Below are 27,685 nucleotides of genomic sequence, written 5' to 3'. Positions count from 1 at the left end.
CAAGGTTCCATATTAGGAGTTACTGACCAGGAAAGGGATCTAAGCGTCATTGTTGATACGTTGAAACCTTCTGCTCAGTGTGCTGCTGCGGCTATGAAAGCAAATAGAATGTTAGGTATTGGGAAAGGAATGGAAAAGGATGTTATAATGCCTTTATATCGCTCCATGGTGCGACCGCACGTCAAATATTGTGTTCAATTCTGGTCGCCGTATCTCAAAAATAGTGGAATTAGAAAAGGTGCAGAGAAGGGCGACAAAAATGACAAAGGGGATGGGACAACTTCCCTATGAGGAAAGGCTAAAGCGGCTAGGGCTCTTCAGCGTGGAGAAAAGGCGGCTGAGGGGAGATATGATAGAGGTCTATAAAATGAGTGGAGTTGAACGGGTAGATGTGAAGCATCTGTTCAAGCTTTCCAAAAATACTAGGACTAGGGGCATGCGATGAAGCTACAATGGAGTAAATTTAAACAAATCGGAGAAAATATTTCTTCACTCAACGTGTAATTCTGGAATTCGTTGCCATAGAATGTGGTAAAGGCAGTTAGCTTAGTGGAGTTTAAAAAAAAGGTTTGGACGGCTTCCTAAAGGAAGTCCATAGACCGTTATTAAATGGACTTGGGGAAAATCCACTACTTCTGGGATACGCAGTATAAAATGTTTTGTACATTTTTGGGATCTTGCCGGATATTTATGACCTGGATTGGCCACTGTTGGAAACAGGATGCTGGGTTCAATGGACCTTTGGTCTTTCCCAGTATGGCAATACTTATCTTATCTAACCCAGCAGCCCCGATACCATCTGCCAGCACACCTCTCCATTTTTACATAAGCCAACTAGAATCAATAGAAACGGGCCTAGATGTGCCACCACTCTCCAGAGATGTAATATTGGTATTCAAAAAGGAGGAAGGCTTTCAGATTTATGGGTCTATTGCTCTGGAGTGTAGCAATCTTAGAACAGGTTTCATATGCCACTATGTTGATGTATAGAAAGCTACCGAATTCCGATTTTTTTTTTTGGCCAGGTTTTGATTGCTTTTATTAGTCTTACTAGAGAATTGCCTGTCTAGATTTACCTATAGCATGTTTACGTTATACGAGGTGGGTGAAACATTAAGAGGCTGTTTGATTAAACTAACTCAATTTCAGGCAATCAAGAGGAATAGCAAAGACTCCCAATTCTGCTGTCACGTCAAGAATCAGAAACAGCAAACAGGAGAAACCTCTACGACATATCCACACAGCACAAGAGGAGTAAAGGCTGACCACAGACCAATACCTTTCGTGACCCCTAAGGCAGGTGCTTTTTTGCGTCGAAACACAGTGTCGGGCCCTTTATACAATCAAAAGGCCGTTTCACAGCACTCTCCCCCAAGTTGGTTTGGTCTGTGGTCAGCCTTTCCTCCTCTTGTGCTAACAGGTCAAGAATCTTCATACAAATAGTGTGTAATATGAAATAACGTCCACATCCCTGCTCTACATATCTCTTCGGTAGAGGCTGACCTCAGACTGGATCACCAGTGCATCCATGACCCTACATTATGGATCTGAAAAATTCCCTTTCAAGGTCTGCTCAAACTCAGTCCTGCATCATTATAACTTTGTGCCGAATAGCCCCATCATTAAGGGATGGTTCCTCTGCCCCTCTCAAACATCCTCTTTCCTCAGGCTCAGTCCTCCATAATTCTCTCTCTCCAAGGAAATCTGAACTCTTTCCTATACTCTCTCACTCATCTGGCAGATTCAGCTTCCACAGTTCTCCCCTCCCCCTACCAGCTTGTTCCCTCTATTGTTTTTATCCCTGTCCACCAAGAAGACCTATTGCTCTCTCTACTCTCACCAGCAAACACCCTAGCCCTTTGTCCTCCCTGTTCTTCCCACCCTGACCACCAACCTTCTCCTCCAAGTGTTCTCTCCTCCTGGGCTGTCTGCCCCCAGTTCTCTTCATGCCTCATCACTTCTCTTACCCAACAAATGCCCTTACCTTACTATCCATTCACCCATGCGGCACCACTCAGAAAGAGCATCCTCCTCTGCTGCCCAAATCCCAACTGCTGAATTTTAAATAGAGTTCTAATTCAGCTGTTTGACTGTGTGGCAGAGAAAGACCAATTGCTCTCCGCCTGCCAGGTGAGTGGTTGAATATGATGCAGCACAGAAGTGGTGGAGGAGGAAGAGTAACCACACTACCCTCAGTTGACTCCTCCCTGTACAAAAAAACGTTCTGAACTGGACAGAACTCCCCCGGGGTAAATCATTTGTGCATAAGGGAAGGGCATGCAGTCTGTTACCCAATAAGAGTTCTCAGAGCAATTCCAGGTTTGTTGCAAAAAAAAAAAAAAAAAAAGTTTGGGCTGCTGCACATAGGTGACAGTTCTATCACAGCTTGGCTTGTAAGAACAAGGAAAAAAGGTTGACATTACTTAAGGTGGAAGTTTGGCATAATCTTGGGCAGAAACGTATCTATGCACAGCATCAGCTCATTATGAATAGCTACCAAAGCTGTTCTGACAATTTAGGTGCTACAAATTTTCATACTTTTTTTCACTTTGAATATGTAATTAAACTACAAATAAATTATAATTATACATTACAAATGAGATGCATTTCACTTTGTACCTTGTATCAGTTGTTACTTAAGAGATTCACTGAGCATACAATTTGAGCAGAGGTGCCTGAACTTGCATACAAAATGTACATTTGTCCATGAATCATACTTCAGCTTCTGCATTTCCAATGCCGGGTGAAACTTTCAGAAAGGTGATGTAAACTTATACTCCAACATATCCTTAAGAGCTAAATATGATTAGTATTTGTTGGGAGCCTGATGCTACACAATGAGAGCCTATTCAATTAATGGTATCTGGGTGCCTGGATTCTGTTGCAGAATACTAGCATTACCTGCATTCAAGCGCCTTTACATGCTTGTGGTTACTTACAGCACTCATAGAACTTGTATAAAGTTGCATAAATACAGCGCTACTAGTCTAACTGTATGCATGCAAGTGGCATAAAAAGGAAGGCACCTTGTTATTACCCTTATGAGAATGAGAGGCTCTCACTTCAGTGCTATAACGTTACCTCTTACCAGTAAGGCAGTGTTAAAACTTACTTTCTTTAATACGCTGTCAAGAGTCTCTGGACGACTGATGTCAAAACAAATCAAGACTGCATCAGAATCTGGGTATGAAAGCGGGCGCACATTATCATAATAAGGGGATCCTAGAGGGGGAAAAAAATGTATTTTAGTGACAAGTATAAATCTGCAGCAGTAATGTTAAGAGTCCAATCTAGCTTAACTTTTTACTTCTCCCCCTATAAACTTCCAATGTTAAAAAATATATACTAGGAACTAATGTACAGTATATACTTGACCATAAGTCAAGAGTCAAGAACCATTTTGGGAGTAAAAGTGTCCAAAATTGGTGTAACCCATGTATAAAAATCAGGGCCAAACACAACAGGTCTTTCGCCTGCCTCACTCAACTGCCCCCAAACCCCATAACTTCCAAATCTCAAGTGTCTTCTAAACAGTACTGACACTGCAGTGTACACAAACCAGAGCACACCCTCTAACTCGTCCTGCCTGTGCAGAAACAGGAAGTTGAGTCAGAGGGTGCACTCAGTGTATGCTGCAGCTCGTGCTATTTAGAAGACATTTGAGATTTGGACAGTACAAGACCGGCCCAGAGGGGAGGAAATTTGTGATGCTGTTTGTGCCATTGACAGAGGTGGTTCCTACTATGGCAATGGTTCCCAAACCTGGTCCTGAGGCACCCCAGCCAGTCAGGTCTTCAGGATATCCACAATGAATATTCATGAGAGATCTGCAAGCACTGCCTCCAACTCATGAAAATTCATTGTGGATATCCTGAAAATCTGACTGGCTGGGGTGCCTCCAGGACCATGTTTGGGAACCACTGTACTATGCTGCTACCCATAAAAGGCGGTTTCTCAAATGTTTTTGGCCTAAATTTCTCCACTTCTATTCATAAATATGGTAAGTACTGCAGGTCAATTAATTCAAGCATATTTCCCTGATCTATACCCTTCACACAAAGAATGACGAGATAAAATTACATTTCAACATTAGAATACAAATCTAGCCTCCACAAGTTGTCCCTACAAAGCAAAACTAGTTTTATAGTCTCACTGAAAAGCCAGTGTGTGGAGCACTGCATTAGTCATGCTCAGCTTTTACATATCCCCCTGTGTACAGGGTTGATAACATCCTGTATAAATGCCAAATAGCTCCAAAATGGATAGGTGAACACATCCACAAACCAATAGCACACATGGTAAATTGTATCCTTACATATGCTGACAAAGGAAAGCTTTGGTGAATGAAGTAGGTTATGCTCCCTTGGGGAAGGGACCAACATACTGTCTTCTGCATACAGTCCTTAACATAGTAAAGGACCAAATTGATCCACCTGCTCTTTACCAATTGTGATGTCAACTAATCAAAATCATATAATCCCTGTGCTCAACCATCAGCAGCCCAACCTCCTGTCTTATCTGAACTTTCAACCCCCTTCCTACTGTTGTACACAGATCTAAGTGTTCCCAGAATCTGTTCTACCATTCACACCAACAGATAAGGTCTGGAATGACCTATGATAGTTATACAAGACCAACACCAAATCCAAAGTCTTGGTCATACAACAGGGAACAGGAACTAGTTCTAACAGTTCAGAGCTATCTACACTGTTACTGGGTATCCCAAGATCAAAAAAGTGAGCTTTTAACCATGGTCAAGCCATGAAGATATCCAAGTCAGGGTATTTCAAAAATAGGGAGGTATGTATACATTTGTTTGAAAATTCAGCAGCACCCACACAAGGGGTTATCTTCCATATGTATTATCCTGGCAAAATGTTTTTGATGGTAACCCGATTTGAGCTGCTTTAAATCAGTAATATTTGAATTGGCACAATTTTATTAGTTTCATGTTGGTTTGTTTTGGCGATTGTCAAGATAGATATCAAACTATGATTTTTATCTTGTTGGGTAAACTAGATGACTGTACAGATCTTTAACTGCCATCTACTATGTTAGTATGTTACTATTTGCTCATTAGAAATCAATTTTCAGTTTCATCATCCAACCAATTTTGTAAGAGGCAGATCAAGCACAAGGAGGGACTTGAGAACTGGGGAACATCTAGGGCTCAAACCACCCCACCTCCTCCGAGACTTGACCTTAAGCAATGAAAGAAAATAAAGTGGACTTGCTCAAGATAAATTGTAACCTTCTGTGGGAAGGGACTTGGTAGCTAATAGCGGAAGTAATGCCATCATTTGGAGAAAATAAAATCAGAGAGGAGTTTCCTGTATGGCATGGGGGGGGGGGGGGGGGGGGGGGGGGAGGCAGATTCCTAATGATTATTCCATAAAAGGGTGGTGTGCTATTTTTGTATTTTGGTCTAAAAAACTATTTTTCTCTTATTTTAATTATTCTTGAAATGGGGCCTGTTTAAGAGTCCAAAAGACCACAGCACTTCAAAATGTAGGGCGAGATAACAAAGGGAAAAGATGAATACAATCCAAAATAAAAAGCACAGAGGTTTGAAACAGTGATAGGAAGGATGTTTCATCTTCCTATCACCTTAAACCATGTAATCTACCCAACTGCAGGCTTTTCCCTCACCGACTTCCTGCCTCTCCTCCCTCATTCAATGAAAAATTCTCCAGTAAACATATTTCACCTTGGAATCTCAAAACTTGAATTACCATTTCTCAGCCCTTCCTTGCACGGGTGTAGTCTGTGCAGAGCACTGCACTTCTACAGAGAGTTTGAAATGGAATACTACTTGGCTATGCTTAAATGCGCCTTAAATGGTTTTTGGTACCAAAAATCAGTATGGGGGAGGGGGAGAGACAGACTTGCATTCTACAGTTGCATGAAGCTCTTAAGTACTGCATCACGATGTGTCAAATGTGTTTTGCATGCATAAGAGACTTCTTACAATATCACTCCATGGATTATGTACAAGGTATTTATTAAATTTGTACCCCGCGCTTTCCCACATGTTGCAGGCTCAATGCGGCTTACATAGTAAATACATACAGTTACAAAGTCTGGAGAAGATGCGCATTATGGCAGCCCGTATTCTTACATGACCCAGATGTTGGTATATTTGAGAATGTAGTTTGGAGAGCACCACAAAGTACAAATGATTTTGAAACCTGACTACATGTATACATTTGCATCGGTTCCCAAGCAGGTAGGAAATGTGGGTGCATTCTAGCTATATTGTACAGGTTTTGCGAGGCAGTTTATAAAGCTGCATAGGTGCCTAAAACATGCACCTTTATATTAAACAAAAACAAAACCATAAGTGTTTTTCTGTTCTTCCAAGCTAAGCAAACTTAACACATCCAAAGATCTTTTCCACCTGCTGCCATGCTTTCTCATTTGTCTTCAGCTGAGGTAGTCACTAGTGATTCCTTGGGGTAAGTGATACTTTCCAAAGAAATACTGAAAGGAAAGCCATAAGCTTCATTTTGACATCTGACCTTAATTATAGAAGCCATGTAAGTCCCAGAGGAAAACTCGACTTTGCCTACATCTTTAATTAGAAAGCACTACCTTTCACACTTGACATTTTATCCCTGCTTCTCCCCAGTACTCATGCCTGGTCTCACTTCACTACAAAAGCTCTGAGAGCAGGCACTTGTGTGTCTGCATATTGTCTCTGTGCTGCTATATAAGAAACAAAATCTGTGCTACTTGTGCTTCCAAAACCATCATATGGGTTCCTTCTTTAAACTTCACATTATCTTTAAGGTTTAACTAGTTCTACAATGATAAATAACTATACTTAACATAAAGTAAGTCTTTCAAATTTATGCAGGTAAACCACATCTTAAAATCAGCTTTCTAGAAATTCATATAAAATTAGCGTTGACATGTATGTTTAGCAGGCATGAGGACACCTGGGAGGGATATACACAAATCGTAAATGATCTTTATGTACAATTTTCCAGTACTCTTCAGAGGAAGCAGGTGCAGGTCACTGCATAATTTGTAATTTGCTTGAGAACGGATCCAAAGCCCATGAGTAAACCAAGTATGTTCAGTTGGGAGCAGGGGTGGAGAACGGATCCAAAGCCCATGAGTAAACCAAGTATGTTCAGTTGGGAGCAGGGGTGGAGAACGGATCCAAAGCCCATGAGTAAACCAAGTATGTTCAGTTGGGAGCAGGGGTGGAGAACTGCCCCAGCAATGAAGAATCCTCAAACTATATGGTGATGGAACACAATGATGCAAACTAAAATATTAAGGTATTCATCCTGAGATAGCACTTAGGTCTTCCCAAGTACTAAAAAAAAATTCAATACCTTAGTTTCTATTCCTTAGGGTTTACTGACACTAGGACTAAGGTACTAATAACCAACAATAACATCTGGGAGAAAGATTTGTAAGATAAGTATTACCTGATGGCTCAAGAATAAATGCATCTCTTGAAACAGTTAAGCAGGAATGAGGAGAACCATGCAGGACAGGACAATGGAAGTATAAAGGAATACCAAGGGCTAGGACCTGAATACTGAAAAGCTTAGCAGGAAGGAGGCCTAACAAAAGACATTTAAAACAAAGCACTGGCAGTTCCCAGCATTGCCCAGAGAAGAACTAAAAGCCAGGGGGATGGGAGGGGGCACAAGGGAAAGAGTGCATGACATTCCCAAGACACTGAACTCCCAGCTCAGATGCCAGGAGGATTCAAAAGTATTTCAGGAATTTGGTTTTTGAAATAAGAAACACATGGGAGTGTAAGCATTACCAAACAAGGTGATAAGGTTAACTTAGTGAATCAAGCCATTGTAAAAACAAAAAGGCTATCCAGTAATGCTTCTACCAAAAAATCTACTTTAAAGTTGGGATTTTTTTAAAACTGCTTAAAAAAAAAAAGGGGGGGGGGGGGGGGAAGGACAGTATTAGATACAGGTTTTAAGAAATGTAAAGTAAATTAAAAAAAAAAAAAAAAAACAACAACCCTCATGTGGATAGGACATGCCCAGACAAGATGCTCAATTTCCTTGCAGTGTGCGCTAGATTGAGAGGGGGGAAACAAAAATTAACTTTCCCATGGTATTCAAAATGTTATTTTCATGTCTGATACTGTACACCACTCCATTTTTTCTAGGCCCAACTTTTTCAGCTTAGTGGTTCTTTGAGTGCCACATATTAAACTGTGCCTGCATGCAGCTCTCTGCCCGTCTAAACCACTTCAAAAAAAAGGTGGGCGAAGAAAATGTAAAATAGCCAAGAAATGCTTAATGTTGCTGCTAGAAGACCTGAGCTAAAATTGGCCTCATTTATAATGCTGGCAAACTGCACATCATTCATACTTGCAGCTGTCTCTTCACATTCAGGATCATTAACAGAGAAACTAGTGCTACACAGAAGAGGTGCTCGCCCAGAAACGGCAGTTTCTCAGGCACATACCTGGCTGTTTAAGTCATAGTAACTTATACAGCCAACAGACCATATAAGTACATCTAGGTGTAGGTAGGTGCAGCATTTCAGGAGGGTGTTTACACTATGCCCAAAGTTCAGCCCAGTGACTTAATCACTGCAGGAGATTCACTGAATGAAACAAGGTGTGATGCTTCTGTGTGAGCATTTTAACTACATTTCCTCCATTTTTAGGTGCAGGTTGACAAGTCTGTCCTTTTATTTAGAAGTCAGTGTCTTATTCAGAATATAGAACAGAGTAATACGATATATATAATTCAGAACAGGACTTTATGATCTTAGTTTAAATGAATTTGAAGGCAGAATAGATAGCAAACTTTCTCCTGGAACTCAATAAGCCCAAGAAACACATTTGCTCTATTTAAAAAAAAAAAAATCCTAGTGAATTCTCGTTTTAAGAATACTTACCTGAACAGTAGAGAAAACCAGGTTTCACTGATCCATTACAGGGTGTTATCAGTACAGTCATTCCAGAGGGAAAAGTTACTCCCTTTCAGAGAGGATATGGCAGGAAGTTCCCACCCAGGCCTGTTATGGGCCTAACAAGGAGCCCAGAACTTTGCAGTATTCCATCTGTTTTGAGGGCAGCCAGGAGTCAAACTTCTTACACTCATTAAAATGGAAATAAATCTGAACTGCCGCCATCTCTTGGGGGGGGGGGGGGGGTAGGGGGGGGGAGGATAAATGAAGTTTCCAGCATTTTAGCTAGGAATCAAAAGTTTGGATGGCAAAAAAGCCTGAGAAAGTCCTTTTACTTCTCTTCACCCTACTATATCCTCTTGTGCGACTTTTTTCATATAGCCTGTTGCTGTCTCAGTGTGACCATCCATCGAGGTGGGCCTACAGAGGCATCTCAATAATGCTATTTCCTCCAACATACAGCTCAGTGGCCACAGAATCATTTTCATATAAGACAGTTAAACCAAAGTTGCAGGCAGTGGGTTTTCAGGACATGCCAATAACTAGATGGTGTGGCACTAACAGCTTATCCCAAACAGATCTCAGAAAAAAAAAAAAAAAAAAAAGAGGAACTACTACTCATTTCTATAGCGCTACTAGACGTATGCAGCACTGTACACGTATGCAGATACTTTGTCCCTAGAAGGCTCACAACCTAAGTTTTTGTGCTTGGGGCAAAGGAGAGTTAAGGGCCTGTTAGTGTTTTTAGCACGTGTTTATTTGCTGCATTTGTATCCCACATTTTGCATATTCTGTTAATGGCTTAACCCCCTTTAGTAAAAGGGTCCCCAATATCCCAGGAGAAAATTTCAGATACCATTTTGGAAAGGCCTTTTTTTTTTTTTTTTCTTTAAACCAGGGATGTGATGTGGAGTCTGTACACCAAACCTTCCGACTCATGATATTAGGCTTTGTTTTTTGTTCCGAATTAAAGTACTGGTAATATAACTTTATATCCAAAACAAATATTTACCAGTAGCAAGGTTGTTTTGAAGCTGAAGTCAGTCGGTACATTTTTACTGACCAACTCCACAGCCCTGATTTCAACCACTGTCAAATACGAGATTTAAGGTGTTAAACACATTTTTCTTTCACGTGAATTCATGTTAAGTTGTGGGCAATGAAAAAGACATGTTAAATATATATTTTTTTTTATTAATAAGCTCTGTCACCCAAAAATACATGTGATGCAATCACTAATTTCTAAAAAATAAAAAATAAAAGTATTTGTTTTGAGAATGGTAAACACGTAAACCCACCCGTTTGACCAAAGAAAGGATCACTGCAGGAATAAAATTTCTACAAATCTTTGTCATTAAGACTAGACTAGAGCATCAGCATTGTTGAAAATACTTAAGTCACCAGTAATGATCTATAGAAAGAGCAAGCAATATGACATTTCTTTAGACATTTTTTCTATCATGCATGATCCTAAGGCTTGTTCCCTCAGCTTGATTTGTAGCCAAGGTGGAAAAGCACTCCCATCAGATTTCAAAGCTATTCACTTTCCTCAACTATGACAAAAAAACAAACCCAATGGAAGTTTTCATTGAATCTATTCTAAATAGATGTATGTGTTCATGGTTTGGGAAAGTTAGATGAAGCAGCAAACCAAAAACTCCTCAGACAGCAGAGTAGGAAGCCAAACAGCAAAAATCAATTTTTATAGCTTAATCTTTTCCCCAGGGAAGCTTCAGTGGAAGGGGCAAGCTTATAATTGTTACATTTCTAGAGAAGGTGAAAGTGCAGACCATGTGCAAGTCACTGCAAACTTCAGTTATTCTGAAACTTCTAAAGTCTCCTTCTGGATTAATTGTACAGAATCCCCTGACATGGCCACAACATTTTTGGCTTCATCCGTGTTCCATACTTCAGCCTTGATTTACAAACTACTCAAAATTAAGATAAAAATCACATATTGGCAATCTAGTAATTTCTCACCAATACTTGTGACAATACTGTAAATTTCCAACAATGGATATTAAATATAGAAAAAAAAAGTGTCAGGCCAATTTTAGAAATATTTTTGTGAATATGACCTGTGAACTTCTGTTTTTTTTTTTACTTAATTGTTTCTAGAAGAGAATGCAATAAGGGCAACTATTTCAAGTCCAAAAGTACAGATTTGCACATAAACTTGTGCCAGAGCACAAGTGACTTGAGTCTGCTGCAAAAAATGAGATCAGTAGTGTATTACTTTGGGGGGGGGGGGGGGGGGGGGGGGAATCTCTAGAATGGACCTTTTAAAAGCATGTCTTAGTTTGGCCATGAACAGCGAAGGAATGCCAGACATGCACATTTTTCCAATACGGAAAAAAAAAAAAAAATTCAGGGAGGACCCTCAATGAGGAATTCTGTTTGCTGCTCAACTAATCTTTAATGGGTAGGTCCCTTTAGCAACAAAAGCAGGGCTTTGCCACAGGAGGTTTTACAAGATTAAAGATAAGGTAAAATTAAACTAAATACTGGTTGTTTGACCTAACAGCTCATCATCCAAATACTTAAAAGATTAACAAATTTCACAAAGTAATCAAAGCAGAAGGTTAAAGGTTGGTGTGGCCTGGGAGCAGTTTTTCTACAATTGATTTTTGGTCTCTTCTGTGCAAAGTACTTCATTCCCCTTCCCCCCCCCTCCCCATATTAAAAGCCATTTTGTTTGCTATGTGAGGTTCAAGTAGTTACTCCTGGGACAATCCAATCTTGATTCAGCAAAGGTGGGATGCCTGGTTCTCTGTTTCTTCCACTCTGCCCAATTCTCCCCCAACTATAGATGGAACCAGCATGCCTCCAGTCTCTTCGGGGTCCTTTTACTAAGGTGCGCTGAAAAATGGGCTGCAGTAGTGTAGGTGTGGGTTTCGGGTGCGCGCAGATCCATTTTTCAGCACACCTGTTAAAAAAAAAAAAGGGGGAGGTCCAAGAAAGCAAAAGGGCAGACGATCTGCAAACTCCAAGATGGAAACTATACAAAGCAGATCGTTGATAAATCAAATATGTTTATTAATGCATTTGGAGATAAGAGGCTGTCTGCTCGATCTCATGTAAGCTTATGTCAGTAGCCAATTGTTTTGCATCTCTGGATGAGCCGTTTTTTTCAGGATATTGACTATTTGCTCATCAGCATATTTCCAATTTGGTAGTGGAGAATTACTGTATAGCCCCTGAAGCAGCCCAGTTGGGCGAAACACAGCCTGTGTCGGGCTATTGCATGCATATTTTAATTGGCTTACGTTAAAACATATTTTGGTTTATCAACGACCTGCTTTGTATAGTTTCCAAAAAGAAAAAAAAAAAAAAAAAAAGGCCTCTAAAATCGGACGCATTGCAAATCAAAATTGGCACACGCCCATTTGGGTCCGAGACCTTACTGCCAGCCATTGACTTAGTGGTAAGGTCTCACGTGTTAGACGTAATGACTTACGTGCATCAAATGCCACTTGACATGTGTAGCTGGTGCACGTCAGAAAAATATTTGGACGCGTGCCAGAAATTACCGCAAGAGCTACGTGGTAGCCAGCCGGCAACTCCAACCTGGCACGTGGTGGGTGCGCGTAGGCTCTTATGTGGCTTAGTAAAAGGGCCCCTTAAAGCATCTCACTACAGGCTAACTAGCAGAAAAGCTGAGGCACAACAAAAAACTGTTACTTTTCCCCCTTTTAAGGCTATGTGGTGATGCACCTGCTAAAGTATTTGAATCCATTCAATTTATGGAGTCAGGTTGAAAGGCAACTCCACGTCGTTATAGATTCCATTTTTACTTGTGCTAGAATAGTTTTTAGGCCAGTATTTAAGATATACGTTCATTGATGGCCTGTGAACACGCAACTCCACGCGTTATAGATTCCATTTGTACTTGTGCTAGAATAGTTTTAGGCCAGTATTTAAACATATACGTTCATTGATGGCCTGTGAACACGCAACTCCACTATCTGATGATTTTTAGCTCCTGTATGGTAACTGGAGGCCTCACTTATTCTACCACTCTATATAGCAGAAGGCTAGAGTTAGGGGGATGGCAATCTAGAACCAACCTTATGTGCATACAGAATAGGCCATGCCCCATGTGGAATCAGGGCAACTCTAAGGAGTCACCCACTGTATAGAATTGCTATTTACAGTGAAATGAAAGTCATCCCCATCCCCAAGTTCCCCTATTGCATATAGATCACACTGAATGGTTTCTGAACTTCAAACAAAATGTAATATTAGACAAAGTGAACCTAAGTAAATGCATGTTTTAAAATTACTTCCAGAAACAGTTAACACCCGTGTGAAAAGTAACTGCTCCCTAAATCTCCACCCAGTGTGCACCACTGTCGAGGATAAATATACCCTCACAATCTTGCACTCTTCAGAGACATGTCACACTGGGTGGAGATTTATCGTTTTTTGTTTAATTGTTACAGGTGCAGATATTAAGAGCAAAGAATGCCGCCCAGTGTGTGGCTCTCATTTCATCTCTGGAAGGGTTGCTGTTAAATTTAAAGTTGAAACTTGGCAAGAAGTGTTAAGGTATTGGATAATAGACCCAAATAGATTACAAATGGGGGCGAGGGGAGGAAGTGTAAATAAGAGACCTTGGTTCTAAAGATTCAACTCTGGCAACTAGAGTGCTACTGGAGAAAAAAAAAAAAGATCAAAATTAGATTTGGATTGGTATAAAGTGTATTTGGAGAATTACAAATCCAATAGTAGTAGTACTACAAAAAATAGGATTGCTGCTAAGAGGATAAAATGCTGGAAATTTATGCAGAAAGTGTTTCAGATAGTTAATTTGTTCTCCCCTGAAGGAAACATTTGAATAGAATAACATAGATGTTAGTCTTGAGAGTTATTCTGATTTTATGGTTAAATAGATTTTGGATTTGAATGTTTTTGCACTGCTTCCTATTATAATTGATGAAAAGGATGAAATTCACTCGCTTTCCCCAATTTCATAATCTAAGTTGTTTGCTGTGAAGGCTTTTTCCTCCAATCACACAACCATAGCCTTTTTTCATCCATTTGGATACAGAAAGTGAAAGTGCCTTGGTGCTTTGTAGCTTTTACTATATGAGATGTGGGGTAAGGAATAATATATTGTAGAGGAATATATTCGAGTATTCCCCAAGTACTCCACGTCATCACTGTGACCCCTGACGCAGGTGCTAGTCACCTAAACCGGCCCGTGTCGGGTCTTTTGTCAAGGCTCATTCATTAAGAACTGTTGTTCCATTTTTAAAGGCCCATGGTGCTGTTTTTTGTTTGCTTCTGTTTATGGGACATTCTCACTTGCAGATGAAATCCCACCAAGCCTTATCAAAGGCTGCTGGGATTCTCATCTATTTGTACATCTTAAATACTTGTTTAAAAACTGGTTATACTGATCCTTGAAAATTTCAATCCTTGATCCTAAGAAGTCATCTTTACCTAAACCAGAATTATCTAGTTATAGGCCGATTTGTAATTTGTCATTTGCAAGCTGTTGTCTCAGGCGATGTATTAGTTAAAATCCAAAAATTTACTTCACCCTTTCAGTCCATCTTTTGTGAGGGCTTCAGAACCAAGACATTAGCCGAGACCTGCTTGACGAGATTATAGTGCAGAGATAACCAGACACAGTTATACAGCTTGATAACACCGCAACTTTTTGCTGTAGTTGACCAATATTATTGAGACTAGAAGAGAGGGATTTCAGGAGTTGCTTTGAACTGGTTTAGGTCATTTTCTGTGAAAAAAATTTCAGGTTTTGGTAAATGATGTATTTCTCTCAGGTTCAACCTTATCATTTGGAGTACAACAAGGGTCTGTTTTAGCCCTGCTTAGTTTAATTTGTTTAGCACCATGGGTACTATTACTTCAGGACCTTGGGCATTATGCTCATTTTTATGCTGATATTCAGTTGGTTGTGGCTCATGATCAATTGGGTGATGAATTTTGAAGACATTTAAAAGGGAAGTTGATCATTCAACCAATGTAATCTTATGTTTTTGAATCCAGTCAAATGTTGAAATTATGGATATCTCCCACTTCCTCCACCATTTATTCAAAAAATTGCTAATATTTCAATGCATATGAAAGAAGTTGAGATCCTGACCTACAATTTTTCTACAAAAATCTCAATAGTCGACTCATTTTATTTAAGAAAATTTCGGCAAGGAAGCATTTTAGATTGTCAGGGGCCCTTTTACAAGCCACACCAATTTGGATGGGCTGTAATTTCATTTTACACGCGTCCACTATGTGTGCCAGAAAATTTATTTTCTGGTGTACAGTGCTAACCAGGTGGTAATTGGCATTGTACGTGCGTACACAATTATCGCTCAGTTTAACACGCAAAACCTTACTGCTAAGTCAATGGCTGGCAGCAAGGTCGACTAAGACACTTGAATAGATTGGTGATTAATAGAGAGTGTAATTCTTTTAATTGGATGTCCCCAGTGTCACCAAAATGTTTACAATTGATTCAAAGTTCTGCAATTAAGAGAATTTGGTTAGGTTTATCCTAAGCTACTGCATTTAGTTGTGTAGCTCCAATGCTTTGGAATTCACTCCCTATAGATTTAAGGAAGGGAGTAAGAAGTTCAAAGCTGGATTAAAGGACTTTTAACCAACTTTTAATGCATTATTGTTACTAGTACAGCTTTATGTTCGATTCTCTACAGAAATAATGTAGATGTGTCACAGATTGTCTATTAACATACTGATGGAGCTTTCCATTCCTTTCAATTGTTTAATTTTTTTTTTTTTTTTTAATTATTTGTAGAGTGAGTTTTTATATATTGTAAACTGCTCTGACATGGTTTGTGAAGGGCAGTATGACCAACACTTTGAATAAAACTGGTTGCACCATCTTTAGCAACAATTACAACCAAATGCTTCCTATAACTTCAAATTAGTCTTTCACATCACTGTTTAGGAACCTTAATCCACTCTTAGCAGAAACACTAATTCAGACAGTCATGTGTTCTACTTAAAGTGCTTGTTTCAGGTCCTACCATGGCCATTCAGTTGTAGACTTGCTTTTATGTTATTGTCTTGCTGCATAACCCAAATATTCTTCAGCTTTAGCTCATGGATGAAGTCCTTAAGAATTCATGGTTCCTTCAGTAATGCCAAGTTAGGTAACATCTCCACACTATCATACCAACAGTTAAAACACGGTGCTCTTACTGTGGAATGCCATAGTTGCTTTTCAGATACAATGGAGCTTGCGTTTTCCACAGATTTCCACTTTTGGAATAATGATCTATGGACAGACAAGTCAAAAGGCTTGGGGTCAGCAGTGGTTTTTACTTTATTACTCTCCAATGAACCCTATTTTTGCCCAATCTTATTATGGAGTCTTGAACATTGACCCTGAGGCTAGAGAGGCCTGCAGTTCTTTGGATGTTCTAGAAATGATTCTTTGGATGAAGTTGTCACTGCACCCTTAGAGTAATTTTAGCAGGCTGGACGCTTCTAGGAACTTTCACCAATGTTCCAAGTCTTCTCCATGTGGAGATAATGGCTCTCACTGTGGTTCAGTAAAGTTCCACTGCTTTAGAAATGGCTTGTTTTCAGACTAAAAAAATTTTTGAAATCTCCTTGGGAATTTTGATTGTGGCAGTGTTCTTGTAGCAACTGACCACCACTTCTCTCATGGTAAATTAAATATATAGGGCCTTGTTTACTAAAGTGCTTTAGTGTTTAGTACATGTGCTAACCACGTAGGTGCTTGCCGGTATATTGTAGGCACATACGTGGTTAATGATAATTCAAGATATTAACACCTCTATAATGCTGCTTAGTACACAGGGTCCATAGTGAGGTTTACATTCAACTGGACTGGCTGCAGTCAAGCCTGAATGTGTTTCAGCTGAATCTAATCAAATCTGGTCAATTGATTGCGTAACTAAGGTCAGTTTCACATGGGTGATACGGGCGATGGATAATTTGGTTTCCTTAAATAAACGAAGTAACTTAAAACTCGTTTATACAGGTTCCCTTCAAAATTGCATTTTAACTATTAGAACCATTCAGTGTGGCATATGCAATAAGAAATTGGGGAGGGGGGGAAACCACTGTATATAGCTAGTTTAATCATTTAACACAGCTCTTCTAAGAGGCCCTAAACTGCAGTTAATATGTGCACAGCATCACGGACTATGTATTAAATGCGGCAGCCAACATTTAAATAGGGAACTTGGCCTGTTTTAACTGGTAGCACCACCACAAGAGGGTCATGTTCCCATAAGAGTAGTTATGCCCTTATATGGAAACATGACCCCCTAGTGGTAGTACTGCAAGAGTGCTAGGGGTTGCTGGGATTTTCAGTAGGGTAGGCCTGAGGGAGATTCTATGGGCAGGTGGAGGGTGGGGCTCCAGCCATGCTTTGAACCACAGGTGCCAGCCCCTTTAATAGACTGATTATCCCAGGAGGTAAAGTAATCCCAGCTTTTAGCTTAGGTTATTTCACCAGCTATAACCACAGCTATTTACATAGTAATGAGGAGATCTACAAGTATTTGCATGTTTTTCATCTCATTCCTATGAGAATGTAGAGGGATTTATCAGTGTTAGGGCACTGCAGGGCAAATAATGTAGTTTAGTGCCCTTATGCAGCTTGATAACTTGCCCCCTGAATATAGTATTCATACAGTTTCAGTGACTAGCAAATTTCATTTTGAAAATGTACAGTACAAAATCTGCAGCAACATTAATATCTGACAGTAATATGTGCAAATGCATTACTAAAGTCTGGGAAATGAACTATGCAGTAATATTTTTCCAGTTTAAATCATGGCACATTAAAATATTCTAGCTAGATATAAAAATTAGACACTCACTAATATATCTCTGTGGAACACACTATTTGAAAGGCCAAATCTTCCCAATCAAGAGAGGCAATAGAACTGCTATTACTTCTCCTGCAGAAAGATTAACTACTGCACAAATCCCATATGGACATAACTGGCTGGAGGCAACTAGGGTTATGTGTGGGCGATTTGTATCTGCAGTCTACAGGCCACAAAGTCAATGATGCAGAAATAATCTTATAGTTTGTTCTTTCAAAAGTTACAAGTTAATGAGGCTGCAATTCTATTACCATACACTTAAGTACCAAAATTCTACATTTATAGAATTGCCAGTTTTGATTTGCCCACATTTCAATTTGTACAGTCATTTTTTCACCTGGTCATAGTATTTAAGACATTGAGTGCTATATCTGGTATTTTCCACCATGTGGTGTAAATGCATTTAAAATAGCCCTAGTACACTGCTGTAAAATAGCAAAACACTTCCAACAGATGCTGCATTTTTATTGACTCCACAGAAGTATACAAACACTTCCTTTTTGGAAAATTATAAAACCTCTGGGTGTTCTGAATACTTGTTTCTACGAAGTCATTAAGCGCTTAGATTCCAGTAATACTGAAATGAATCACTTGTCCTCTGAAGGAAAAGCCACAGCAATTTAAGAGACCGTGCAGTCCCACTTCCCTTCTGAGGCCTCCAGATGAACGGGTCTGTTGGGGCAGGTTAGGAACATGATCTAGGAACTCTGCCAATTACTAAAGCTGGAAAAGGTTTGACAGCTATTTTTTTTCTTATTGTTTCCAGGCCTTGCTAGAAGCTTCTATCCAGAGTCAATAGGTTCATTATCACCATCCCCAAATCTTACCTCACCAGGTGAGGTTAAATTCTAAGTCTAACTATTTCTCAGACCAAGTACAGAAACAGTTTCCCCAGTATTCCTTGATCCCTCATTTCAGGGTCTTTTTTCCATGAGGCATTGTTTGACACAAATTTTACACACTAACAAGCAGCTTTATATACTTGCTGGTCTATTAACAATGAAGCTTTATACTCTACTTGTGTAAAAGCCATGGGCAATACCCTTAACGTTAAGCCACCAAACTAGTAAGAAAAGAATGCTAGAATCAAAAGAAAAAAAAAAAACAAAAAACAGATTTTTGACAGTCTTACTCCTTCAAATATAGTTTTCAGTTCTGAAAATAAATCTTGTCACATTCAAAATTGCTTCTGTTCTCTTGAATCCCCTGAAACCATGTCTGTAGTCTATCCCTATAGTTCTGGTAGGGGAGAAACTGTTGCGTCCATTCCTATTGCTTACAGTTCCTTAACAAAAAGATTAGCTAATTAAAAAAAAAAAAAAAAAAAAAAAGGAGGAAGCCAAGTCCTTTTGTATACCATGTTTTGCCCAACCCAACAACTCACTAGAACACTGCTTCAGAATTGGTGTGTTACAAGGTCCCCCCCCCCCCCCCTTCCTGTACCATTCTCTCTTCCTCCAGCTGACAGGAGAGCTCTTGTCCCATGCAGCTTCACTATAAAGTTTAAACATGCCAGAGTCAGGGCAAAGTTTGGGAGGGGGCCTCAAAGCCCTCAGCAGGTTGTGTCTCCTTCAACTTCAGGTGCACCTACAGCTTCCTCTAGCATTTTCACACCTCTCCCCACACCAGCCTTTTGCAGGACCCTACCAGCTTTATAGTTGAATCTTCAGAGTAAAACAGGCCACAGGAGGAGAACAAAGACATGGGCAATAGTCACAGGGAGGAGGTGAAAGGAATGCACAAGTGGGAGGTGGGGGTGAAGATGCTGAAAGTATCATGAAATGAAAGATGCCATACATGAGATCTCAGGTTATGCTGGTCCACAAAGACTTCAGAGGAAGTGAAATATTTTAATGTATGCCTCTTAAAATGACCACCACCACCACCACATGGCAAGCAGCCATCCCCCCCTCTCTCAAGGGTCAATGCATCCTTTTAATACCAAGATGATTGACAGCCTATAGTGAAGCACCACATCTATCTGAATCCTCACAGGGGCAGCTGAGCCTATGGCAGGGAGGAGGAAACCAGGGAGCAGCATGCCCTCCACAATGGCAGGATACCAGAACCACATTAACTTGCCCACAGGCATGAGAAGGCTGGTGTTTCAACTTGCCACAATCACTCTTCCTTGTAGCCACTTCAATTACAAGTCTGCACCATCATTCAATATTAACTACATTACCCAATCCAGGGCTCCTAGACATGTTCTTCGAACTGGTAAAATTCCAGCTACAAAAAAACCTGCACTAAAGCTAACAAGGTAAGGCAGCAGCAAAAAGAGAACTGCACATCAGTAAAACCACACATTTCAGATCATTAACACTACTGGTACATAACTCCTTTATTTTCCTGTTAACAGGCTAAATAGACCCTAAAAAAAAATCAAAAGAAAAAAAAAAAAAGTTATGCCAAGACTGCACTGTTTGACTCTGACTGCCATCTCGGACCAAGCTCAGTTCTTTAAATTGATAAGCACAAAACACTGGCATTACAATCAAGATACTGCATATACTATGAAACATATGTTAGCTGGATCCCATTAGGGATGGGAGTTTGTTTAAACAAGCCAAAGGGAAAAAAAAATGCATTGCATACTTTCATCTGCTAAACAGCTACTGCAGCTGCCCCAGACATGTAACTTCACTAAATATTTTCCATTCAGGTGTCTAAAGTTTCCTGTAATACCTGCACAGAATGCATCATCTTCACTGGAGAAATACTATCCCGCATGCAAACCTTCCTATGACATTACAGCAATAAAGAACAAGGAACTCAACCCCACTACTGGGAAGTAAAACAGGCCATATGAAGAGCAATATCGTGAGATCTAATACAAGTCTGAAGAGGAAACGCTACGGGATATCCCTCTCAAATTCTTAGTCAATATGTAATTGAAATGCCAGAGATTTCTAGCACTACTCTCACCTCTTTCCACTTTGAGCTTATGCAACAGCGCCGAAACAAAAAAATGACTCACAAATAATTGTCTCCGTTGTCAAATACCAACTTTCCCCAAGAGATCATGCCATCTGATTTAATAAACGCCTTTACCCATCTGCCGTACTGATAGCTAAAGAAGATTATTTCACATTTTACAGGAACGTGATCGAGAGAAATTATGGCAATCCATTTCTAAAATAATCTTGTTGGCAATCCATATGTACCAGCGATGGGGGGGGGGGGGGGGGGGGAGAAATGATGGGATTGGAAAATAGTTTACAATAACCCTCCTGGAAAATAAACCCACCCCAACCCCATCACCCCACAGCATACACAGGTGATAGAGGAAGGATACATAAAAGGTGCTTTAAAATGCAGCTTTTTAAGTGCCTCTCTTACCCGAAGTGTCCCAAAGACTCAGTTCTATTCTCTGAGTGTCGATCTCAAAACTGGCGGTGTAATTTCAAACACTGTAGGAACATAATTCTGCATAACAAGAAACGAGGGGGGGGCAAACCCCGTGATTAGTGACCTCGCACAAAGTGCATCGATCCAACACCATTCATCATGTTTGATTATAGCACAAGCAAAGGGTATTAATGTTTTAAGAAATAGCAACTCATGCACCAATTATAAACACACACAGGCAAGCACACGCACACTTCAAATGCCTTAAAAAAGGACATTTGTATCCCGGGTAGCAGGAGCCAGTGTTACAACCACTATACATCCAATCAACTTTTCCAGCAGCTGATGACAAAGAAGGGAAGAAAGCTTCAGGGGGGGGGTTGTGTGGTCAGGAAACAAGCTGGATCCTGGAAGTACCTCTGGGAAGGAATCCTTTGCAAAGACGTGAAGGAGAGCGGTCTTCCCACACTGGCTGTCTCCCACCACCACTATCTTGCACTTCATATTCTGGTTCGGATCCATCACAGATTTTCCCGATAGTTTTTGGCTAGTTCTTCTTTCCTTCATTGATCTGAACTTGTTTCACGTTCAGCAAAAGTAAATAAAAAAAATAAAAATAAAACAAAAACACACAAGAAGAGGCAATGTAAGCCAGGCGCGAGACCAAACACCGCTTAACTCCAAACTCTTAGCACCACACGAGCCGGCAGAGACCAACAAGCCACATCCCTGAACTCCAGCACGCACAGCTCCGAATGCCAACTAACTACTCCTCCGCTCCGCCCCCCGCTCGCCACTTTTATAGGGACTGCGTCCTACAAGCCTTGACGTCAGTATTCTGAGTGGGGCGGATTTTCCACCAAATTGGGCTACTTTTGAAGACGGAGGCGGGAAATTTGTGGCGTTGGCGGACTGCGTGTTTTTTGGTCCTACTTTCCTGCAGCATGAGACGAGGAATTTTTTTTTTTTTTTTTGTGGTATTCGTCTTGGTGTTCCGGCCGTCTCGCTCTGTATTCCAAGCCTCATTTTGGTGCTCCAATAGCGTCTCTTAGTGAATTTCAAGCCTCATTCTGGTGATCGATAGCGTTTCTCAGTGAACTTCAAGCCTCATTCTGCTTCTCCACTTGTCCACTAGCCTCTCTCAATGCTTCCAAGCCTCAGTCTGACGTCATCATCGCCACCTTGTTTCTGCACGTTTTAGATTTTGAGCATACATAGCATATGTTTTTAATGTCACTAAATGCAAACGGTTTGTCACTGTATAGCTTTCTACTACACTTTACGGCAAGGCAGTAACTTGTTTGGCACAGTGAAGGAATAGTTTTGTTTACTGAGCTGTGGGTACACACGTTAACTTTAGGCTATTCTAATTTGGGTTAACTACAGGTTGTCTCTTGGGAAACCTGTGCGACTGTCCATCAGGCTCATCGTGAAAATTTCTTTAAGAGGGTGTCTCCAATAGATTCTTGTCTATTTGTACGTTGATGCTGCTCTTTGGGAGCAGAAGCACTCTGATTCAGACAAAAGTGTCTGTGCTGTTTTATTATTTTATTTTATTTTTTCTTGGAAAAAAAGTCACACCTCTGAGAAGTTCTGCTAGGTTTAAAGTAATAATTATTTGCTGTGAATAGAACCAAAAGGGAGGTGCGGCACATGTACACATATTAAACACACACCAAGGTGTTTTGGGTTAGACACATTCTTTTACGCATTATAAAATTTATAGAAACGCTTCTTAAAGTTTTATTTTAAATTGGAATGTGTATTGTATGATAACTAGAATAATGTCATGTACTGTTGTGCTACCATTTTATTTTACTCACTGATCTGAATTATTGTTCCTGTTATAAGAGCCATTGATGGCCCTGATTTTCATTTGGTTTGTGTTAGTGTTTGAATGCTAAAGGCAATACTGGAGTTAATTTTAAGTACATATTGTACAGTAAGAAATAATGTTATTATGCTGTTTTGTTAGAGTAAAATTTGGAAATATGTTTTGAGGGAATTTTTTCTTTTTGCCTTTGTAGGATTTGAAGTAAAAACGTGATTGTCTTGTAACAGAGTGTGTTGCCTATCCCAGAGAATGAAACTCTGGCAGATATGCTAGAATAAGACCTACAGAATTACTACTTGTATCTGTTAAGGTGAAGATGTGGGGCCCCTGTGTGGGAGGAAGTAGTCATCAGGGAAGCTTGGAGGGAGGTGATGGGGGACGACGACGACAAACCCTTCTGGGAGCTAGTGGCATAATTCCCTGACAGCTGGAGATGAGCAATAGGTGCCCAGTGACTGACAAGTACCTTCATTTGCAAATGATTTGCATAGGGGAATGAACTGTGAACGTTCCTTATAAATAGGAACCGAAAAGGGAGAAAAGGCACCTGTTAGTGCTAAGATGGGTTGGACCGCTGGCGAACTGTAAACTCACCCTGACCTAAAGGTGGGAGCCAAGTCAGGACCCTATGCTGGTGGATGTGCAGGGTTGTAGATTATTTTTTTTCTTGTAAAGGTAAGAAAGCTGTGGAGGAGTATATGTGAATATTTTTTTTTTTTCTGGATTAATGACTACTGTGCAGGATAAGAAATGGACTCTTTTTTAGACTAATGATTGCTGTCTATGTTGGTGGTCAACACTGATGGAAAGCATGGTAACCAAACAACTTACAGATTACATAAACAAATTCTCAATATTACATGAATCACAGTCAGGCTTTCGCCCCCCTCCACAGCACGGAAACAGTATTACTCTTCTAGCCAGATTCAAGCAGGAAATAGCAACAGGCAAAAACATCCTTCTCCTCCAATTCGACATGTCTAGTGCATTCGACATGGTAAACCATAATATATTAATAAGATTACTAGATAAATTCGGGATTGGTGGAAACGTACTTAACTGGATCAAGGGCTTCCTAACCACAAGAACATATCAAGTAAAAACAAATTCAAACATATCATCACCGTGGAAAGCAAGGATCGCCGCTATCACCGCTCCTATTCAACTTAATGATGACCCCACTTGCCAAGTCCTTATCCAACCATGGCCTTAACCCTTTCATATATGCAAAATCAAACTAACAGAAATCACCAACGAAATCAAGCTCGGCCCTGAACATCATGGATTCATGGACAAATGCATTTCAGCTAAAACTCAATAAAGAAAAACTAATTGTCTCATCCTCTCATCCCAACACAGCGTAGACATCCCCACAAGTATCAACACCCCAGATCACATCCTTCATATCTCAGACAGCTTGAAAATCCTCGGCGTTACAATGGACCGTAACTTAACACTAGAGAGCCAAGTTTCATTGACAACAACAAAAAATGTTCCACTCAATGTGGAAACTCAAACGCATGAAGCAATTCTTCCCGAGGGAAACATTTTACAACCTGATACAATCTATGGTACTAAGCCACTTAGATTACTGCAATGGAGGTCAGGGCCATACCATAAAAATGGGGGTACGAGTGGCTGGTTTAGCTCTGGAAGCCCTCTTAGACACTGAGAGTAATCAGTCCCTCATGTCCAGAACTTTAGCCAGTTTCCTACATATAGGGAAGAGGGAAGGCCACTTTAGTTGGGTGGTTACAGGTATGTTGTGTGCATGGGGATATAAGCGGGAACCTACCTGTAAAATATGGGTGACCTGGGAAGGAAGGACACAGCCCTCAAGATATCTGTGGTGGAAAAGTTCCCTTTTCCTTTATTTTAGGGAAAGACTGGACAGGGATAGGGACAGTTCTGTACCCGAAAGAAGTTTGTGTGTCAACCCGAGCTACGGATTATTCCCCTTTAGAAGCTGAGGTCTGAGAAACGAGCTGAGAAATTGAAAGGGTTAATTCCTTCAGTTTCAATTGAAGCCTTAGGGGAAGAAGTTATGAATTGGTTTCATGGGTTCCCAGAGGAGCAGGTAGGAGATCTCTCAATGTGTTGGGACAAAGGGATCCAGGGAAGAGGGAGGTGAGTACTGGCCCATACTTTATTAAGAAAAATAGTCTCCTGTATCGGGTAAAAGATAAGGAAAAGGGGAATGTATACAGCTACTTATACCAAAATATTTAGAAAGACTCTTCTGACCCTATGTTACGCTCTGCTACACTTCTCCAGGGTGGGTTGGTTTCTGTTTCCTAACCTAGCAGCCGTCATCCGGGTTGGATCATGGACAGCAGCCATCTTGGTTAGCTCAGGAGGGGGCAGCCATCTTGGAGTAACGAGGTCAGGAAGGAAGCCCATATTTGGATGTAGGCACCTCTGCTGATGGGGGCAGCCATCTTGGAACAGCTGCTCATGGTTGAGCCTAATTCCTGCTCTATTTAAAGCCCTGTTTCCAGTCCTTCCATGCTTCGGCTTCTATTCGCTTAGAGGTTGTGGTCTTCATCTTTTCCAGTGGTTTCCTGTGTTCCTGACCTTGGATTGTTACTGACCACGCGTTGTGTTGCTGCCTGCCTAGACTTTTGGATTGCTCTCTGTTTTGCTGCTTCACTGACTCTTTGCTCCTGGACTGTGTCTGCCTGCTGCCAGCCTGGTCAGCGGTTGTGCAACCCCTCCGGTTCCAGAAGTCCTGGTGGTCCGCCTGCACCTGGGGGCTCAACTCCCAGGGAACGGTGGTCGCTCCCCAGGTGAAGCTAGGGGTTGTCTGGCTGCCTGATCGAGTGCGGTGCCACTTCATCTTCGCCATGCTTAGTCGGGGCACAAGAGCTCACATTCACCAGGTCATAACAGTAAGCTGAAGCCATGAGCTCGCCAGACAGGTCTGAGCTGTCTCACCTTCCTCAGGTTCTCCACCAGCAGCAGGAGCAGCTAACCCGCCTGTCCAGTACCTTGCAGGAGGTCTGCAGTCAGCTACCAGGGCTCCAGCGGCAAGTGGCTGCGGTTCCAGTCCCGAGAGCAGAGACTTCTGCCGCACGTCTGCGACTTCCAGAGCCGCCTCCCTTTGACGGTACTCCCGCAGCTTGCCGGGGGTTCCTGAACCAGTGTCAGATCCTGTTTGAGCTGCAACAGGAGGCTTTCCCATCTGACAAATAAAGGTGACCTACATCATCTCCCTGCTTTCCGGTGCCGCGCTGGCTTGGGCGTCCCCGCTATGGGAACAGCGGAGTCCGGTTCTGGCAAACCTGGAGGAAGTTCTTGCGGCAGTTCCGGATGGTATTCGACCATAGGCGTAGACTGGGGGGGGGGCTAGGGGGGCAATGCCCCCCCAAACGCAGGGCCGGCACCAGGCAGCTCTTCCTTCGCCCCGCCCTCTCCCCGTTCCTTCTCCTCCCTCCCTCCGGATCCGTCCCTCACCGACCTGATCTTCGAATCCTTTGTCTGCCCGGCACGCTAGCGCTCTCTCCCCTGCTGGTGCGCGCTTTAAAAATGGCCGCCGAGACTTCCAGAGGTGACCTCGCGAGACTTAGTCTCGGCGGCCATTTTGAAGCGCGAACCGGCAGGGGAGAGTCAGCGCTAGCGGGCAGGCGAAGAATTCGAAGATCAAGTTGGTGAGGGATGGATCCAGAGGGAGGGAGGAGAACTGGCTCGCTGCGGGGGGGGGGGGGGGGGGAGAAGGAACAGGGAGAGGGTGGGATGAAGAGAGGGCAGGGGAGAGGAGGGTTACTGCTGGACTGGGTGGATAGAGGGAAGGGGAAAGGAGGGCCACTGGGTATGGGGACAGGGGAGAGGAGGGTCACTGCTGGACTGGGTGGATGGAGGGCAGGGGAAAGGAGGGCATGGGGGCAGGAGGAGAGGAGGGTCACTGCTGGACTGAGTGGATGGAGGGAAGGGGAAAGGAGGGCCACTGGTATGGGGACAGGGGAGAGGAGGGTCACTGCTGGACTGAGTGGATGGAGGGCAGGGGAAAGGAGGGCCACTGGGTATGGGACAGGGGAGGGGAGGGTCACTGCTGGACTGAGTGGCTGGAGGGCAGGGGAGAGGAGGGTCACTGCTGGACATGGGTGGATGGAGGGCAGGGGAAAGGAGGGCCACTGGGCATGGGGGAAGGGGAAAGGAGGGTCGCTGGGTATGGGTGCTTGCAGGGCAAAGGGAGAGAAGGGTCGCTGGACATGGGTGGATGGAGGGCAGGGGAGAGAAAAGAAATGCTGGACATGGATGGAGGGGAGGAAAGAGTGAGGAAGGAGATGAGATGAGGGAAAAGGAAGAGAGGAGAAAAACTGCACATGGATGAAGAACAATAGGCAGAAGCTGAGGACCAGAAATGAAGAAGAAAGGAGGAAGGAAAGAAATAAATGGAAAGGAAGCACTGGAAACTGAGTTAAGAGGACAGATAGCAGCAGAATCAGATACTGGACCAGCATGATCAGAAAAACAGTCACCAGACAACAAAGGTAGAAAAAAATTATTTTATTTTCATTATAGTGTTGGAATATGTTCACTTTGAGAATCAGGTGCTCAACATTAAAAGTTTATATTTACTTATTTATACCCCCCCCCCCCCCAGGCTCTCTCCCCGGCTAAAGCCAGCTCTGCAATTTGGGGGGGGGGGGCGCAGAGGGGGACCGGGGGGGGAGAGTCTGTTGTTAAACATTTACCAGCACACCACTGCCTGCCGCCAAACCTGCTGCCTCTCCGATTCAGTGGCTAT

The 27,685-nt window shown here is 41.8% G+C and overlaps 1 protein-coding gene across 1 annotated transcript in view; it reads right to left on the bottom strand.

Annotated features, from left to right (window-relative positions):
- RND3 (Rho family GTPase 3) overlaps window positions 1–21,867 on the bottom strand; it is a 30,689-nt gene extending 8,822 nt beyond the window's left edge. The window contains 4 exon segments of the mRNA XM_030209420.1: window positions 3,113–3,222; window positions 21,096–21,161; window positions 21,164–21,182; window positions 21,522–21,867. Coding sequence (XP_030065280.1) covers window positions 3,113–3,222; window positions 21,096–21,161; window positions 21,164–21,182; window positions 21,522–21,671 — 345 coding nt within the window. The 5' untranslated portion in view covers window positions 21,672–21,867.
- Between the last annotated feature and the right edge of the window lie 5,818 nt (window positions 21,868–27,685).

This window comes from Microcaecilia unicolor, chromosome 7 (genome assembly GCF_901765095.1).
Source record: "Microcaecilia unicolor chromosome 7, aMicUni1.1, whole genome shotgun sequence".
Lineage (NCBI taxonomy): Eukaryota > Metazoa > Chordata > Amphibia > Gymnophiona > Siphonopidae > Microcaecilia > Microcaecilia unicolor.
Note: the sequence above shows the minus strand (reverse complement) of the source record. Positions and strands in the feature narration are given on the sequence as shown.